Genomic DNA, 19,116 nt, shown 5'->3' with positions numbered 1-19,116 from the left:
GGATCCTCAGCGAGAGAAAGAGAAAAACAGAGAACGGAGGGGAAAGACGGAGGGGTAGAGAGAGAGGAGGGGTAGAGAGAGGAGGAGAGGAGGTGGTGGGGGGTGGGGGGGGGAGTGTTCTGTGGTTCTTCCAGAATGTCCTGTGTGAGCCAAAGTCAACAGGCCAGTAGACAGGCCTTTAGATCAGAGAGGAGAGGAGAGAGAGAGAGAGAGAGGGTCCGGTTCAGAACAAATCCCACATGAGGACCAGATAGTGTCACGACATTACTGTAAACGTCCAGCGTTTCAACAAACGCCCACATGTCATTATGGTGCCAGTCACAGACTTCAAACGGTCGCAATGTTTTGTTAAAAAAATACTCCCCCCTCCTATACAAACACACACGTCATGTCCGGTAAACCAGTGGTTCTAACTATTTCGTACCAAGGACCCCCAAAAACTGTAGTTTAGCAGTGAGCTCTAAAACCATCCAAATCTTTTTTTTTTCGGCCCACGTTTGGTTGGTTCCTTGAATTACTTTGTTTTAAAGACATAGAGACGGAAATAAACTTGGTGGCCAAGTCCCTGGTTTTTAGAAAATCGATTCATGGTACGCTAGTGATGAGCGGGCCGACCCGTAACCCGTGGGTCCCGCGGGTCAACCCGCGGCACGGTGGTGGTCGAGTCAGGATTTCAGAGGCAATTATGCGGGCTGCGGAGGTGAGCGGGTCAGCCGCTCTCACACGCAAAAAAAAAAAAAAAAAAACCTATTTTGAACAACATGCTTGTTATTTAGCCCATGACAATGTTGTGCTACTGGAGACATTTAAAGCGACTTTGGGTACTTAAAAGAGCGCTATATATAAATCTGAGCTATTATGATGATGATTATCATTTTTTTCCCACCGCGGGGTCGCGGGGCGGGTTGAGCCATAGATTTATATATGGGTTCGCTGGGCGGTTTGAGGCGGGTTGGGTTCCGTGGCGGGGCGGGGCGGGGCGGGTCATGAAAAAACCCGACCCGCACATCACTATGGTACGCCTATTATGACATGCCCAGAATAAGGGCACTAGTTGGGGGTAAGGGTCCATCACTACGGGGACAGTATGGGAAGGCCCAGAGTCACAGGGCCGCAGGGTCCATCATGAATATTGTTGCCGACGGGCAGAAAATAAACCTTAAGGCACAAGCTCGAGATGCATGTTGAGCTTGTAGATCTGTTACTTTTGCTACTTTTGAATTTTGAATCTGGTAAAGTAACAGTTTTGGAGTTTTCCACCCGACAGAGAGGATATATTGTTGCTTCACTGCATAAAATCCACAAGGGGATCCTGTGCTGTTTGCAGCAGTACAGGGTCCAGGAGGATACGTAGAGGAGGATACGTAGAGGAGGGTCCGTAGAGGAGGATACGTAGAGGAGGATACGTAGAGGAGGATACAGGAAGATACGCAGAGGAGGGGAGAGGTGGGTTTATGCTGTGGGCAGCAGAGCTGTGGGCCCACAGCCCCGATCCCACAGATTCCACTGAGCTTAGATCAGGTCTTGGCACATGTGTGCTGGGTGCTCACACACACACACACACGCACACACGCACACGCACACGCACACACACACACACACACACACACACACACACACACACACACACACACACACACACACATTTCCTCACCAACCCACATAATGCAGATGCACATTCATTCACTGAGAGTGAAAGTGAGAGACAGAGAGAGACAGAGAGAGAGAGAGAGAGAGAGAGAGAGAGAGAGAGAAAAAACTTGACTAGAGGTGATTTTCCCACATTAATTTGGTACATTAGCAGTCATTGTGTGAATCAATGTTTCTCTCATTCTCCAACAACGTGAGGTCAATCTCTCTTTCTCTCTCTCTCCGTCTGTCTGTCTGTCTCTCTCTCTCTCTCTCAGGCAGAAAGCACAAAAAAGGAAAGAAAAGCTCAGAGCGATAAAGTGCTGAAGAATGTGTATGAGACGGTGAAGAGGGGAGGGGGGGTGAGAGAGGAAGGAGAGGATGAAGTCCGGAGAGTACTGGATCACTAAAGACTAAAACAGATCCTTCAGGATGCGCACGCACGCACGCACGCACGCACGCACGCACGCACGCACGCACGCATGCATGCACGCGCGCGCGCACACACACACACACACACACACACACACACACACACACACACACACACACACACACACACACAATGTAAACATTCACACATGTAAACATTCACACATGCAAGGTAAAATAATTTTTGACTACTTATAGACCCTATACTTTATACAAAAGATGTACACGTTTTCTGTAGATCAGCTATTTTCTGAACATTTCTGAATATTTTGGAAGAATATCTTTTTTAACAAAAGTTTCGTTAAAGGTTTGAGGAAATGTTGCAAACCCTTTGAGGAAGTTTTGGACCAGTGAGTGTCAAAGAGGTAAAACCAATGCTCAGCATTTTGCTGTGTCCACACATAGGTTTTTAAAAAAAAGAAGAAAGAGTGTCTAAGGCAATTGTACGAGGATCAAAGGAGGGCAGGGGGGAGGGGGCATTCAGGCGGTTTGGAGGGTCTGTAGTTGGAGAACCAGGGGCTCTCTCTCTCTCTGTGGGCGTCCTGCCTGGCACCACACAAAGCTGACAGAGCAGGACTATGTGCTCATAAAACAAATAAAAATCCCCTCCACCAGAACCGGGTTTCTCCCCTACTTTCTTCTCCTCCTCCTCGTCCTTCGCTACTGTAACTGTTGTTTGGAGTATACTACTGCACTGTAATTGTCTCCGCCAGGCCAAAAGCATGGCCGAGACTATGTTTTGCACCCTGTCCGTCCGTCCGTCCGTCCGTCCGTCCGTCCGTCCGTCCGTCCGTCCGTGTGTATGTCCGTCTGTGAACAGCTAATCTCCGGCATCGTTGGCCCGATCGCAGCGAAACTGTGCACACACAGTCCTTGGATGCCAGAGCAGAACCTCTGCCCCTAATTTTTAAGATCGGCTTTTTTCTTATTAACCACTTAAACTGTATATAAAACATCCAACAACAACTTCAGCAATTTGTGTTTGGTAGAAATGAATAAATTGTAAAATTTGCCAATAGAGCACCGAAGTCTGACGTAATTTACACATCCTACCTGTTTCGCGGTTTTCCAGCCCCGTTCTGAATTCCCATGACGTGTTTAATATCGCGTCAAATAAACAAAAATAAACAAATGATCCCGGCGGTTTGACTCTTATGGATATGAAGCATCAACTGACGGTGAGAAAACGATAATGTTACTTCCGCCGAATTAGTTAAATTTTCGCCAGAAACAGACTGTATCAAATATAAGTGACTGCCTATCATAAACGATACAGAACCTCCTCCCTGATAATATCGCCGAGACAGTTTGTTTATTTTTGGACCGCAATTCTTATATGAGACGATTCTAAGATGACCCAATGTTATTCTCCATAAAGAAATTACTTTACGAACCAGGGGATGAACGAGTGACGTCAGGACTTCTGTACTCTATGGGCCCTATTCTGGACGCCGCCTTACCCATTATCCCTAAACTTCTTTGCCATTTTTTACTATTTTTAAAAACATGTTCAAATAGTTCAACTAGCCGATCTACATCGACATGTTGTGAGCTTGTAGATTGGCCTTTTGAACTATTTGAAAATGTTTTTCAAAATAGTAAAAAATGGCGAAGATGTTTAGGGATAATGGGTAAGGCGGCGCCCAGAATAGGGCCCTATATGCCTTGTTTCTTCCTTGTTACTGATAAGACTTCAATCATTACAATCCACTAAACAGCACCAAACAAGAGTCAATAGCAACAATAGAATAGACAGTAGCAACAACAGTCAATAGCAACAGCAGCATACTGTAAGCTGTTTGGGGGCAGAAAAGATTAGGCGGATTTTTCATGGGCGCAACAATCCACATACTCAGCTGTGGTGCTCAGTGCAAAAAATGTTCCCTACAAATGGGTCACTGTTAAAAAAGGGAAATAAACAGGCTTCCCAAACGTATAAAAGTTATCGCCAGGGATCGTTGGTACAACAGAGAAATAATCTACCAAAACACAAATGTACCAACTTTTGGTTCAATTCAGTTTTACTTTGTTGACCGGGGATAGTCCTCATAATCCCCTCGATACCGAATCTGTTTGCCCAACAAAGCCGATCTACAAGCTGAAAGTCGCAACGCATTGTGAGCTTTTAGATCAGCTTTTAGATTCGCCCTGATGGCCCCCCCCCACCCCTCACCCCGAATAGGAACGCTATAGGGTTGATGGAGTTAACTCTCAATGACTATCCTTTTCCGTCAGGGCTAGTATGGTAGACTTTAATGGTTTAAATGTCTTTATGTTTTATGCAGTGGTGGAAAAAGTAAAAATGTTTTAACTTAAAGTACCAAAAGTAGAAAGTACTCATTGTGCAGAAGGTCCCGTTTCACAAGTTTTCAAATGTATAAAATGTTTAAAAAATAATTTGAAAATAGCAGATCTACAAGCTCACAATGCGTCGCATCGCGTATGTAGATCGGCTATTTTCAAATGGCCAAAACGTATTTAGGGCTGAAGTGGGTAATGTAGTAACTAAAGTTTTCAAATAGTTGTAGTGGAGTAAAAGTACAATATTTGCCTCTGAGATGTAGTGGAGTAGAAGTAATCTACTAAAAGTAAAGTAGTTAACTCGGCTACATTGAAAATGAGGGCCTGCCCCTCAACTGTATTCCGAGTTGAAATAAAGGTTATGATGATGATGATGATGATGAAGTAAAAGTACTGAAAATGTTACTGAGTAAATGTACTTAGTTACTTTTACACCACTGGTTTTATGTAAAGCACTCTGAATTGCCTTGTTATTGAAATCTGCTGCTATGCAAATAAACTTGCCTTGTGAGAAACTGACCGAAGAGGAGAAGAGGGGAGAGAAGAGAGGGAGGGGGGGGGGGGGGAGGAATGGGAAAAGACGCCAAGGATGTTTTGAGGACATGGGAAAGAGAGCAGAAACGAAAGGACATGTGGTGTTTTTTTCTGCTTATTGTTTTTTCTAGTGCAGACACAAACAAGCCTCTGCCGCTGAACCGCGGCGCTCATGCTATATGCTACGCTACCTTGGTCTTCATTAGGCAGCGCTTTGGGTGCGAGGGTTCTGGGTGGCGGCGGGGGGAGGGGGGTGGTCCGCGGCGCGACCGGTGGTCCGACGTTCAGCTGGAACTCTCGTCTCTCGTGCAGACCACAGTAGTGGTGGTGGAGGTGGCAGGAGTACAGGCCCTGGTCTGACGGCTAAGGGGGGGGGGAGAGGGAGAGACAGACGAGAGGATGTTTAAAACACACGTAGAAACCTTGTATCTCCATATTTCAACTTTTTTGTTTTTCGTAAATTAGTGCCCCTAATTCGTCGTGCAAAGATGTAGCAAAAAAAACTCAAAAGGTTGCTGGAGCCGAAGGGAACCAAATGAGCAAAAATTGTTTATTGCAAAGCAATTGAAAGTTTGCAATAAAACTCTGAGACTGTACAAATATATTCAAACATTTGTACACTCTTGGGAGTTACAGACCTGTATTGTTTATTGTTTATTATAGATCCCCATTAGTCCTCTCAGACCCCAGTGAAGGCTACTCTTCCTGGGGTCCCAGACATTAAAAGGTTTGGTTGGTAACTATCAATCATTTAGCTGGGGACCCCCTCAAGGACCCCTGGGGACCCCTTGACCCAACCACTCAGAAACTCTCAGACTCTTTTTTCTTTCTTTTATCTATTATCACCCATCATCACCAGTCACAAGGAACGGTCTGACACAGTGGCAGCTGGCTTGTTGAGAAACTTAAAAACGTGTTGGAAACACCACCATAATATGCATTTCTTGTTCATTGATATAAGATGTGTTGTTGAGATGGTGGAACAACATTACTTGGCATTACCGCAACAAATACTGTAAGTATGTATACTGTATGTTGAACTGCCGATAATAAATCACGATTCCCTCTTTTTTTCCCCCCTCAAAATCATCTCTGTCAGACGAAAACCTCATATGTCCAAAACTGTTACTTTTCAGGGATTCAAATTCAAAAGCATCAAAAGTAGCAGATCTACAAGCTCGAAACGTGTCGCTTCGCGCCGCATTTCGAGTTTGTAGATCTGCTACTTTTGATGCTGTAGTGTGACACTGTAGTAATGATCAAGTAGGGCGTTAATTTACGAAAAAAACACAGAAAGTTAGAATATGGAGATAAGAGGTTTCTGCCCCGACAACAACAAAATGAAAAGTAGGTCAAAGTCATAGAATGTTTTGGTTGTGTTGGACTGTGGTATAGTACTACAGACTACATAATGTGTTCTGCAGGTGGGGATACAGTCAGTAGTCCCTCCCTCCCTCTCTCCCCAATGCTGCTCTCTCAACACCCATTTCACTACATTTATTATTACCAGCGGGATGCAGAGAGGAAATGAAACTGTTTTTAGTTGTTTTTTTTAGCACCTTTTAGGATTTTTTTCTTCCTTTCTTTTATAACAGCATGGTTCAGTTAGTAGTTCTAAGAATAGGCATCGGCAGTCTCACATCACATCACACGCACGCACAAGCGCGCACGCACACACACACGCACACACGCGCACACACACACACACACACACACACACACACACACACACACACACACACACACACACACACACACAGAGTACACACAGAGTACACACAGAGTACACACAGAGTACACACAGAGTACACACAGAGTACACACACACACCTGCAGGTCAGATATAACCAGTGAGAAGTCTCCCTGTGTGAAGGCCTGGTTGCTGATGTTCATCTTCATCTGGAGGAACATGGAGCCGTAGCTGCGTTGCTCCCCCGAGGCGTACAGGTCCACCAGCCGGTCGGCGCGGTCGTGGAGGATCCCCGGGGACTGGCGGTCCCAGTGGACCACCTGGATGATGATGTGGACCAAGAACACATTAAGGAACCAGAACCACACTGTTAAAAAAAAATCACACCCAGTGTGAAGAGAGTGGTGCCTTTCATGAGTTCATTTCATTAAGCTATTTTTAGCCTAAGACTGCTTTAAAATAACTTTATATTGGCAGAAACATTTTTAAAACATTTTAACTCTCTTCTTAAGTAACTTTTAAGTACTTAAAGTACGTTTACTCAAATTGTAGATAAGTCGTTTTAGTGTGTGTGTGAGCGCGCGTCAATGTGCGTGCGCAAGTATTTTTACTCAATTTAGTAACTTTCAAGTGCTTTGACTTAAATTAGTTACTTTTTACAGACTTTGATGACTTTATCAGTATTTATTACTTTTACTTAAGTAAAACATTTGAGTACTTTTTCCACCACTGTGCATAACTGATAGATAGTTTACTGGAGAACCCTACAGCCTACGAGACGTCTGCATCGTAGAGACTGCATAACCGATAGTTACTAAATGTTAGAACGGTTCGAATGACCCTGTCTTTGTCTCTTGATTGGAATAAATGCAGACTACACATGATTCATTATTGTGGACTACATGATGTAGTCCATAATGAATGAGTCTAAAGCTAAACAAAAATGTCTAAAGCACAGTTTACTTTGAACATCTGAAACAACGTGGGTTTGAAACCGGCAGCTACTTGCTAAAGAATTCCTGCGATAATTTACAACTAGAAAGGTGCAATTTCAGGAAATTGCAAGTGTGGTTGCACCACACCGACGCAAGTCGGGGGTTGCGGGCGCCGTCGGGACCCCGAGGAATCCACTGGGAGGAGTGGCGTTCGAGGCTACGCCACATGCAATAAAAATTTGGGGTTGATTGGATGTTCATGATTATACATTTGTTTATAGGCCCCTCCCACTAATTTTGCAAGCCAATTACGTTACAGTCACGTGACTCCTGAGATCATTTGGAAGGGATTGGTCCAAAACAATCACGTTTCCACAACATTTGTGGCACCCTTTATGGGTCAAACTGAAATAACGTTTGATCCTGTGTTGAGTAGAGGACCCTCCACATGTGCTTCAAAATTGGGGTCCATTGGACGTTTCGTTCATGATTTCTGGCATGTTTTGTAAACAACAGGTCCCTCCAACAAACAGCCAAACGGTACATGGACAGGGCCGTCACGATTATGAAATTTCACTTGACGATTAATGGTCACACAAATAATTGCGATTTTTGATTTAATTGTGTTTTCTTGTCATTGAACACCGGAACATAATGAATAAAAAAAATCTATTTATTTCTGGCTTTTAGGCTTTGAAGTTGCACAGGGCAGATATGACAAATAACCTATGGATAGAACACAAAGAAATGACTGACATATTTAATAACGTTATACTTTTTGCGAGCTTGTAGATTTTTTGAAAATGTTCGAAAATATATATTTTTCAACATGGATCAATTATCCACATAAGCCCTAATTTATCATTTGCTGCACAATGGTGTCATGCAAAAATTGTGAAAACAGCTGATCTGCAAGCTCGAGCTTGTAGATCGGTAGGCCGGTCATTTTGACATATTATGAATTGTGTGTGTGCGGCTGTGCGGAGGGAGGAGTAGCTCCCTCCGCACAAACTGTGGGGGAAGTAGCTCGCCAAAGTTTGGGGGTTTCTCTACTATATAAATAAAGGTGACCAAGAACAATACTGTGGGTTGCCTCTAGGGCATCCCACAGTAATACACTTCTAAAGCCCAGTTTACTTCAAACATTTGAAACGAGGTGGGTTAACCTGAAACTGTCAACTACGGTACTTGCAAAATAATTCCAGTATACGTATCATGTGTGCAACATACCGAAAGTACAAAAACTTGGGACGTGACAGCTTTCCTACGAACAAAGGAAGGGTCATTTACGCTGCTGCAACTGTCCTCTGCAATGGACTCTGATGTAAAGTGGCTTTGACCCGTTAAGACCGGGAACGCATCTGTGTCATTTTTTGATTTATTTGGCTATTTTCTTTTTATCGTGAAAATGCACACACACACACACACACACCTGTTGTTGCTCCTCCTCGCTGTTTCCGTCCGTCCACACGCTCCGTCTGTTGACGCAGGGCAGAACCACCGTGCTGCCTAGCAACACCACATACACTGCCTTCTGTCCATCCCAGTACCGCTGCTCCTTACGACCTGGAAAGCACACACACACACGCACACACACACACACACACACACACACACACACACACACACACACACACACACACACACACACACACACACACACACACACACACACACACACACACACACACACACACACACAACAACAACAACAACAGAGAAGTGAGGCTATGATCAACTGATACTGTACGCCCAAAAGTGCTATATTTTTACACGATTGATCTCAGACCTTTTATTTTATTTCTAGGACCAGGGACACGGACTGACAGATACAGAGATCTCCATATATTAGCATATCAGCTGGATCGGCGGTGCAGCGTAGGTGTGAGGGCGGCCCGAACCCTAGTACAGTAAAATCCTGTTTTATAATTTAACTAATGTACTAATCCGTGTTGATTTCGTCGACTAAAACTATGACGAAAGATTTTCGTCGACTACCTTTTTTCACTGACGAAAACGAAATAAAAACGAAATAAAAGCTAAGCTACGATGACTAAAACTAAGACTAAATATATTGACAATTTCGTCAAAAAATTTAAACTAGACTAAAATATTAGTGAGGGACGAGTGGAGAAGAGTAGAACTAAAAGACAATTCATTTTATGTTCGGTTGCGCTCGGGTGTTGCGCTCTAAATAAAATAAAATAAAATACCGATCTACAAGCTCACAACGCGTCGCGCTGCGACACGTTGTGAGCTTGTAGATCGGCTATTTTCAGCATGCAACCAAGTGTAAAATCAGCCATTACGACGCCATCAAGGCACCGCCAAAATACATTATAGTCGACTAAATCAACTGTAGATTTAGGCGACTATAATCTTATGATATTTCGTCGACTAAAACTAGACAAAAACTAAAACATTTCAAATGACTAAAATATGACAAACTAAATAAAGATTTATTCAAAAGACTAGACAAACTAAATAAAAATGTGCTGTCAAAATCAACACTGCTACTAATGGATACATTAATCATCACCACAAGTGCAATCATCATTTAAAATAATGATTATACTTTGTGGGGACATGTTACCTCACTTCAGGGAGGGTCTGTTCTCTCTACTTACGTGACTTGGTGACGTTGAGCTGCACTCTTATGGTCTCGTACAGGTGACAGTAGTGATGGTGGAGGTTACAGGAGTACAGGCCGCGGTCGTTCATGGTGACGTCTGTTTGTTTACACCGTGTGGAAACAGACAACACAGAACGATATGCCAATGAATGATGAACGTAATGCAGGGGTCTTCAACAGGGGGTCCGCGACCCCTAGGGGGTCCTCACAGTTACTACAGGGGGGGCCGCCAAATCTTTGTGTGATAGGAACTTTTTACTTTTTATTTTACAACCCTGTAGCATCCCTATTCTGAGAGGAACATTAGCCGAAATTTCAGCAAAGAGGTTTGGTGTAGAAGGAAATGCCAAGTACAGAGCCAAAGGTCACGTTTACTTAGTATTGAGGGTTTAAGTGGTTAAATGTCTGAAATAAACGAAAAAAAACATTGATTTACACAATGCCTGATGATAGTCAACGAAGCTATCTATGAAATCTATGACAAAGTTTAATCTGTAACACAATTGTATACAATGTAGTGGGGGGAGTCCCTGCTTCATGTCTCTCTCTGCTAATAAGGGGTCCTTGGCCTGAAAAACGTTGAAGACCCCTGAGGTAATGAAATGCTTGAAACACGAAAGGGAATAAATAGCAACAAGGGAATATAAAACATCAGAGCTACTATAGTAGGAATGAGACGACAGTCAGCGTTTCACATCAAAGTCATTGTAACAGATTATTTTTCTCCACCATACATCATTTCTATGAGTGTCCAGAACACCATACTAAAAAGTCCTAAGAAATCCTAGGATTGGCATCAATCCAAAAATGGCTGTTATTATTGTCAAGAAGCCATATTATAAAATGACGGTGACAGAATGTTTTTTCTTCACAGACCATGTCTATGATGAAGTCACCAGAACAACATACTAAAAGTCCTAAGAAATCCTAGGATTGGCATCGATCCAAAATGGCGCAATTTTTTTCGGTCAAAAACCTTTTATCTTTTTAATCTAGCACTTTTTAGTTTTTTCTTCTTAATAAAGTTGGTTCCTTCCTTTTCTTTATGTAAAGCGACTTTGGGTACTTAGGAAAGCGCTATATACATCTGAGCTATAATTATTATTATTAAAAAGTCATATAAAATGATGGTGACCGAATTCTTTTCTTCACAGACCATGTCTATGAAGTTACCAGAACAACATACTAATAAAAGTAAGTAATAAGAAATCCTATTTGCGGAAATATGTTGCCAATTATTGTCAAAAGCCATATAAAATGATGGTTAATTCGTCTGAGATTTCAGTTGACTTCCAAATACATTTTGAGGTGAAGAATTCTGATAAAATATCCCCAAAAAAGCATTTTAGCCATTTTTGAACCAATATAACAGAACTACAGGCTGTTACTATTACCAGCTGTTTCACAGTACTTCTATAATGTGAACTTAAACGTTATCGGTCGCAGCCCTATTAAAACATTTGTATACGTTCAATCCTTATACAAGGATGTGAACTTGATCTTCCCACTCTATCGAGAATTTTCAAAATATTACTGTTGTTGTGTAACGAAGGGGTAAAGCACCTGCCCACCAACACGGGGTGGCACAGGGGGTAAAGCACCATGCCGTTCTCTGGTTCTCTCAAATGAACTTGAGAGAACGTTCTCTGGTTCTCTCTCATGAACTTTAGGTTGCAACACACTCTCACTCCCCCAAGCGGCCTATTGTGACTTCTTGGGACAGATGTGACCAAGCGTCAAACGTCTGGTGCCGTCCCAGGCACTTCCGCACTCCAGGAAAACGGAAGTGCCGATCTCAAACCCAAGACGTAAAAAGGATAAAGGGTCTGCTAAAAAACTGTTAAAATGACGGAGGCGCACCGTCTAAGGGGACTTGAGCCACGAGAGACACCGCAGAGCGAGCCGTTAGGCGAGCAAGTCGCCGCGCCGAGCATTACGAAGTCTGCTTCAGCCGACTCTGCGCCGTTGGAGTTAATGTCTCGATAGGGACAGAATCGTAACTCATATCCCCCCTATAGTCAACATGTGCCGTCGAGGGTACCCACTTCAAGTCAAATGTTTGACGTTTGTTCAAATCCGTCCCAAGAAGTCACCCGTTTGCCGTCTTGGGAGTGAGAATGTGTTGACTCATGAACTTGAGAGAACGTTCTCCTCCCCGAGGACATTCTTCTCATTCTTCTTTGCATTCTTCTTGGTATACTGATAACCAACAATTGATAAGAATCTGCAGGATATTCACAAACTGTGTCGTTACGCCCCTTTACCTCGGATGACGAGAGAGAAGTTTCCGTCCCTGAAGGCTGATTGGCTGAGGCTGATCCTGCCCTGGTTGTAGGAGTTGTAGATACGCTGGTCCCCTGCAGCAGAGAACAACGTCACAACAATTATTACATCATTATTACAAACATAATCGCCTCAAAGTGGGGTCCGGCGTGGTCCCAGCAAAAGCAGTTAATTTAGCATCACAATCATTTTAACCACTTTATCCATGTATATGTTGGATATTCACAAATACCAGATATACAAGCTTGTACATCTGATATTTATGAAAATATTTTTAAAAATACAGAAAATGTTTGCATTTTTGTTTATATTGTTTGGATTTTTTTTAACACAAATCTTCTATTCTGGGGGTCACTTGCACAAAACCTTTTTAGATGGCGGGGTCTGCGGCCAAATACATAATCAATTTGGGGGTCCTTGACATGAAAAAGAGGAACACTGCCCCAGTGCTTCTCAACCTGTGGGTCGGGACCCCCAGGGGTGTCCCCAAATAATTTTGGGGGGTCCCCAGATGATTAGCTTAATGTGCAACATTGTTTTCTCACTCAACAGTAAACAAACCAACATACAGTATAAGTGTATACAGGGTATCTGCACATTTATAAAGTTAAAATGTAATGACTTTTAAGACCTTTTTAATACCAAATTGGCCAAATTGTCAAATATTACATAAGAAGGAGGCAACAATTATTCACGGTTGTGAGCGTGTAGATCAGCTATTTTCACAATATGAATCTGTGGAGCTGAGTCAAACTAAATTTAATGCCTCAATTCCAAAGTGCTTGTCAGGGAGGGGTCCCCAGCACAAATGTGATTATTTTGGGGGGGTCCCAGCCTGAACAGGTTGAGAACCACAGCCCTACAGTATAGTATACCTGCAGAGAACATGTCGGCCAGCCTCTCCATGGAGTATTCGGGCCGGGCGCGGTACAGGTCCCAGTGGAGCACCCTCTGCCGGTCCTTCAGGCGGTCCCTGGTCCACACCATGCGGCCGCTCACACACTGCAGTACCACCTGCGTGCCGGCGGGGGCGCTCACGTTGTACCCGGCCACCACCACACTGCTGCTGCTCTCCTGGCCTGACACTGATTGATGTGATTTGATTTGAACGAAAGACAATATTATTCATTATAATCGGCTGGTTCTCAAAGTGAGTATGGGGACCCCCAGGGGTCCATGCATGAGGGGGTTACAAGGGGGTCCCCAGCAAAATATTGGCTGTTCAAAAATAGCAGATCTGTACTTCTGCTATTTTTGAAAAATATTGAAAGATGTAAAAAAATTATTATAATTTAGATTCTTTTTAGGGAAGCAAAGATTTAGAGTTAAAAATGTTTACGCGTACATTGTACGGTGAAACACCTCTCAAAGTCACTCTTTTAGCACGTAAACGAACGCAAACAAAGCTGATTAGCAGTGGTGTAAAGTAACTAAGTACATGTACTCAAGTACTGTACAATTTTGAGGTATTTTTACTTTACTGGAGTGTTTCCAATTTTCAGTACTTTTACTTCTACTCCACTACATCTCAGAGGCAAATATTGTACTTTTACTCCACTACAATTATTTGACAACTGTAGTTACTAGTTACTTTGCAATTATCAATTATTATATTATAAAACGTATATTAACCACTTTAGCCCTATTTTATACATAGGCAATGTCGCGTTGTGAGCTTGTAGATCTGCTATTTTCAAATAATTTAGTACTTTTACTTTTGGTACTTTAAGTACATTTTTATGCCAATACTTTTGTACTTGTACTCAAGTAATGTTTTAATTCTGGACTTTTACTTGTAACAGAGTACTTTTTCCACCACTGTAAACCGCTGGTTCTCAAAGTGAGTGGGGGTCCTCCGGGGACCCCCAGGCGTCCGTCCATGAATGAGGGGGTTCCCAGGGGGGTGGGGGGGGGGTCCCCAGCAAAATGTGTTTTTGATGTAACTCCAAAGGTGGACAAGAATTAAAAAATAATTGCTCCATTGATTATAAAATTGATCATTCAAAATATGACTTACATTGCACGGTGAAACAGCTCTCAAAGTCACTCTTTTAGCACGTAAACAAACGCAAACACAGTTGAGTCACACAATATTATAGATTAGAACATCACCAAACCCAGTACTGTTTAAATAAAAGTGTCAACTTATTATTTTCTAATAGGAAGACAACAAAATTTGAGGATCAGGATCTTCAAATAGTAAAATCAACAGGAAGTTAACATTTTTATTTAAAAGAATAAACAGTACTGGGTTTGTTGATGTTCTATATCATCAGAATCAACTTTGTTTGTGTCCGTTTACGTGCTAAAAGAGTGACTTTGAGAGCTGTTTCACTGTACAATGTAAGTCATTGAGGAGCATATTTTGAATGATCAATTTCTAATCAATGGAGCGATTATTTTTTTATTTCTTGTCCACCTTTGGAGTTACATCATGGCAATGTAACTTACTCAATCCAAACCTCTAACAAAGTGGTCTTGCCCTTTAAGCTTTATTTATTTTTCCAGCAATTTGAAAATAGCCAATCTACAAGCTCTCAATGACACATTGAGTGCTTGTGTAGATAGGCTATCTTTTTAACAATCTTGTCAAATGTTGACAAAATTCTCTTATGGGGGTTCGTGGCACAAATTATTTTCAGACGGGAGTCTGTGGCCAACATACATATCAATTTGGGGGTCATTCACATGAAAATGCTTGAGAACCACTGTCATAAACACAATATGTTTCCATAAAAACACATGCAAGAATACAAGCATGTTCATGCACACATGCATACAGCACATGCACATGTATGCTCTCTCTCTCTCTCTCACACACACACACACACACACACACACACACACACACACACACACACACACACACACACACACACACACACACACACACACACACACAAACTCACACGCACGCACGCACGCACCCGCCCGCCCGCCCGCACGCACGCACACACACACACACACAGAGAAAACAGACCTGCAGTGAAGAGGAGGGCCATGGGGACTGAAATAGAAACATGAGGAAAAAGAGAGGCATAATGACTATAACACAGACACGGTCAGTTAACTGTACAAACACAGCCTACTGTAACTGGACCATCAATCATCAATGCTACAGGAAACTGTTCCTTTATGCAGGATGACAGTGAAGCTATTTTATGTACTTAAATGAAATGCCTCATTTGCTTCAAAGGTAGGGTATAAGTGATATATTTTGGTCAAAACAAAAAGTGTTTTGTTAAAAGGTTAAAGCACTATATTCTGATAGTGATCATTGCTATTCGGTTGTTAAGCTGTGACGTTGCGCCCCTCCAGAATAACTTCCGGGTCCAAGTCTTATACCTCTATGGTCCAAGTGTGTATTTTCCCAATATGCGCAGTGCTGTGTCCCTCGCTGTTTTAACAGATCTGAGACAAAGAGATAATAGATAATAATAAATACATATATATAAATATATATATTAGCCTACTTTTTACTGTCTATGATATTAGCCTTAAGACCCTTAAGTTATTAACCCTCAATGGTTCATTTCTGAGAAAGGAGGTTATTGTAAAAAGATTTACGGGTTCCAACATGTTTGTTTACAATGAAGAGTGGACGACGCTGGTGCCTTTTGGACCCAGACGTGACGTCGGACTACAAAATGACGTCGGACTACAAAATGACGTCAGACTTCAGTTGTTCAGTAACAGGAGTCTCTCCGTCAAACAATATCAGCCAATCAGGAGAGAGTACTCTTCATTTTTATATAGTGTTCCAGTTCCAATGTTGCCTGCTCATTTCTTAGTGTCATCACTTCCAATTTCACTTGTTTAATCTGTATGCTGACTGAGTTCCCTATCCTGATTGGATAAAATTGGTATCCTGGCCTGAAAATGTATTTTCTGTTTAATAAAGAGCTGGAGAGACATGGAGACTCCTGTTACTGAACAAACACTCTATAGCAATGAGTACTATCAGAATATAGAGCTATTTAACACTTATTTTAACCAAAGAAAATCACTTACCCTACCTTTAACAGGCTCAGTAGCCTTCATTGCAGCAGTAGGGCCACAACTATCAATGTATCGTTTGGGGGATTATTCTCTATCAATAACTTTTCATGATTAATTCGAAGAATCGAGAAGCATGTTTCTCTCAATAGTTTTTAATAATTCATGAAATCGATTAGTTCAAATTAACATCCCTGCACCCCCTGCGGGGTCCCGGGCCGGGCAGCGGCCGTACCCCCATGTTCCCCCTGACGCTCCGCCCCTGGCACCCCTACCTACCCCACCAAATATTAACCCTTTATGACCTGGAACGCATCTGTGTAATTTTTTGATTTGAGCTAAAAAAAAACATTATTTTACACTTTGGCTTTTGAAAAATAGCAGATATACAAGCTCATAGCGCGGCACAGAGTGCCGCGCTACGAGCTTGTAGATCTGCTATTTTTGAAAAATCATGAAAATGTGTGCAAATCTTTAAATATATATTTTTTAAATCAAACATTTGTAACAAAAAATCTTTGCTTCTGGGGGTCCCTGGAACAAAATATTTTGAGATGGGGGTCCGCGGCCAAACACATATACATTTTGCGGTCCTTGACATGAAAAAGATTGAGAACCACTGACATAGTAACACAGGTTTTTTCAAAAAACTGCTATTTTGTAGAATCAGCTTCAGGTCTTATGGGTTAAATTAATGTAAATTAAACCTGCAATCTGGAACTTATATGAATGTCTTCAATTACATGTTTAACCAATCTGTATGGTAGAATATGATGATAATAGTAGCCTATACACACACGTGCAGTGGTTATAGGTGGTTCTCCCTACTCTTCCATTGAGACATTTGGACCCTGGTGTCAGGTAGGTCGGACACCTATACTGGATGACAAGTAGTACTGCCTGAAGCTCATAAACCCAAGCCCATAATATTGAGACTGGCCAAGCAGGAGGAGGGAAAGTGGGAAACCCGAATTCAAATCCCATGAAACTATAGTTGCTGCTTTAAGTTTAAAAGTTCATCACAATAAAGCCTGTTTCTTATTATTTCCCAACCCCCATCCATAAAGCATATCACTGATATCAAGCTCTATACAGCTTCCATTTACAAAAAGCTCTCCGAAATATAATTTTGGTTCTTTCTTTTGTATGCAATTCATCATGAATGTTGACGACTAAACACCAACATCAACACCCAAAACGTGCAGCAACAACAACATAACTGTGTAGACATACATGCTATGATGCACAGCAAGAACAATACGCACGAAGCTCCCATCACCCAAGAATATATATGCTACTAAATAATAATGATAAATATAATAATTATAATATATAATATGGGTAATAATAATATATAATATATAATATATAATATATAAAATAATAATAAATATATAGGCTACTAAACACCAACATCAACAACCAAAAACTGTAGACAGACAGATGATGCGCAGACAGAACAAAACACATTATAAACAACCTCTCATCACTATTAGGAATATAGATGTACTTACTGTGGATGAAGAGAATGGCTTGAACAATGCGCTCCAATAACTCTCTGTTCATCTTCATGTTAAATATCACAACAACAACAACAAATAGAGACCGTAGTAGTATTTATATAGACTATATATTATTATGTGCACCTGGCAGATAATAATAATAATAACACAATCCTGAGAAGATCAAAGACTTCAGGTTCCGTTTGATCCATGCGCTGTGTGTCGACCCGCAACAACAGCAGAAAGAATGGATTGTTACAGGTTTGTATCTACATGTAAAAGTTTAAACTATGTAACTCTACATCTGATAACTAACTACTCACTAACTGAACACAAGTCAGCACCTAACTCCACTGTCTGTCTGTGTCTGAGGCCCACCCACAGGCCCACCCATAACTCTATGGGCCCACCCCCTGGCTATGAAACCCAACACCCACCACGCAGCACAAGAGGCAGAAGCAGCATTCTTCATTATTTTAGCCAGTGTGGTGTAGCAACTAAGTACATTTACTCAAGTACTGTACTTGTAAGTGCAAAAAAGTTTTTTTTTACTTGACTGGAGTAGGCTATTTCCAATTTTCGATACTTTTACTTCTACTCCACTAGATGCAAATGTTATACTTTTTTTTTTTACTCCACAATTATTTGAAAACTTTAGTTACTAGTTACTTTGTAGATTTGGATTATTATTACAAAACATACATTAACCACTTCAGCCCTAGCACTACATTTCGGCCAATTGAAAATAGACGATCTACAAGCTCACAATGCTATTTTCAAAATGTTTTAAATAAATATTATACATATATTTGAAAACTTGTGAAACAGGTCATTCTGCATAATGAGTACTTTTACTTTTGTACTTTAAGTACATTTTGATACCAATACCTTTGTACTTTTACTCAAGTAAATGTTGAATTCCGGACCCCTCTCTCCCTCTCTCTGCCCATGACTTGAACCGTTCATACTGAGCTCAGTGGCGCCTCCCAGTGGCGGACATTTCGTTTCCAGCCTTGACCAACAGTATATTGTAGGTCAGTGGTTCATTCTCTAAGTGGGGTCCGGGGACCCCCAGGCCAGGGGTCCTTGAGGGGGTTCCTAGGGGGTCCCCAGCAAAATGTGTTAATACAGCATCACAATAATTTTAACCCCTTTATCCATATTTTAGACGTTGGCTATTCA

At 41.8% G+C, this 19,116-nt stretch overlaps 1 protein-coding gene across 1 annotated transcript in view; it reads right to left on the bottom strand.

Annotated features, from left to right (window-relative positions):
* LOC308080551 (matrix remodeling-associated protein 8-like) overlaps positions 1 to 18,301 on the bottom strand; it is a 31,064-nt gene extending 12,763 nt beyond the window's left edge. The window contains exons 1-8 of the mRNA XM_080422446.1: positions 17,947 to 18,301; positions 15,417 to 15,443; positions 13,312 to 13,521; positions 12,418 to 12,510; positions 10,149 to 10,250; positions 8,954 to 9,087; positions 6,727 to 6,906; positions 5,088 to 5,259 (exon numbers count right to left, since the gene is read on the bottom strand). Coding sequence (XP_080278572.1) covers positions 5,088 to 5,259; positions 6,727 to 6,906; positions 8,954 to 9,087; positions 10,149 to 10,250; positions 12,418 to 12,510; positions 13,312 to 13,521; positions 15,417 to 15,443; positions 17,947 to 18,004 — 976 coding nt within the window. The 5' untranslated portion in view covers positions 18,005 to 18,301. The remainder of the gene's footprint in view (positions 1 to 5,087; positions 5,260 to 6,726; positions 6,907 to 8,953; positions 9,088 to 10,148; positions 10,251 to 12,417; positions 12,511 to 13,311; positions 13,522 to 15,416; positions 15,444 to 17,946) is intronic.
* Between the last annotated feature and the right edge of the window lie 815 nt (positions 18,302 to 19,116).

The sequence above is a fragment of the Gymnoscopelus braueri genome (genome assembly GCF_963280865.1).
Source record: "Gymnoscopelus braueri genome assembly, chromosome: 3".
NCBI lineage: Eukaryota > Metazoa > Chordata > Actinopteri > Myctophiformes > Myctophidae > Gymnoscopelus > Gymnoscopelus braueri.
Note: the sequence above shows the minus strand (reverse complement) of the source record. Positions and strands in the feature narration are given on the sequence as shown.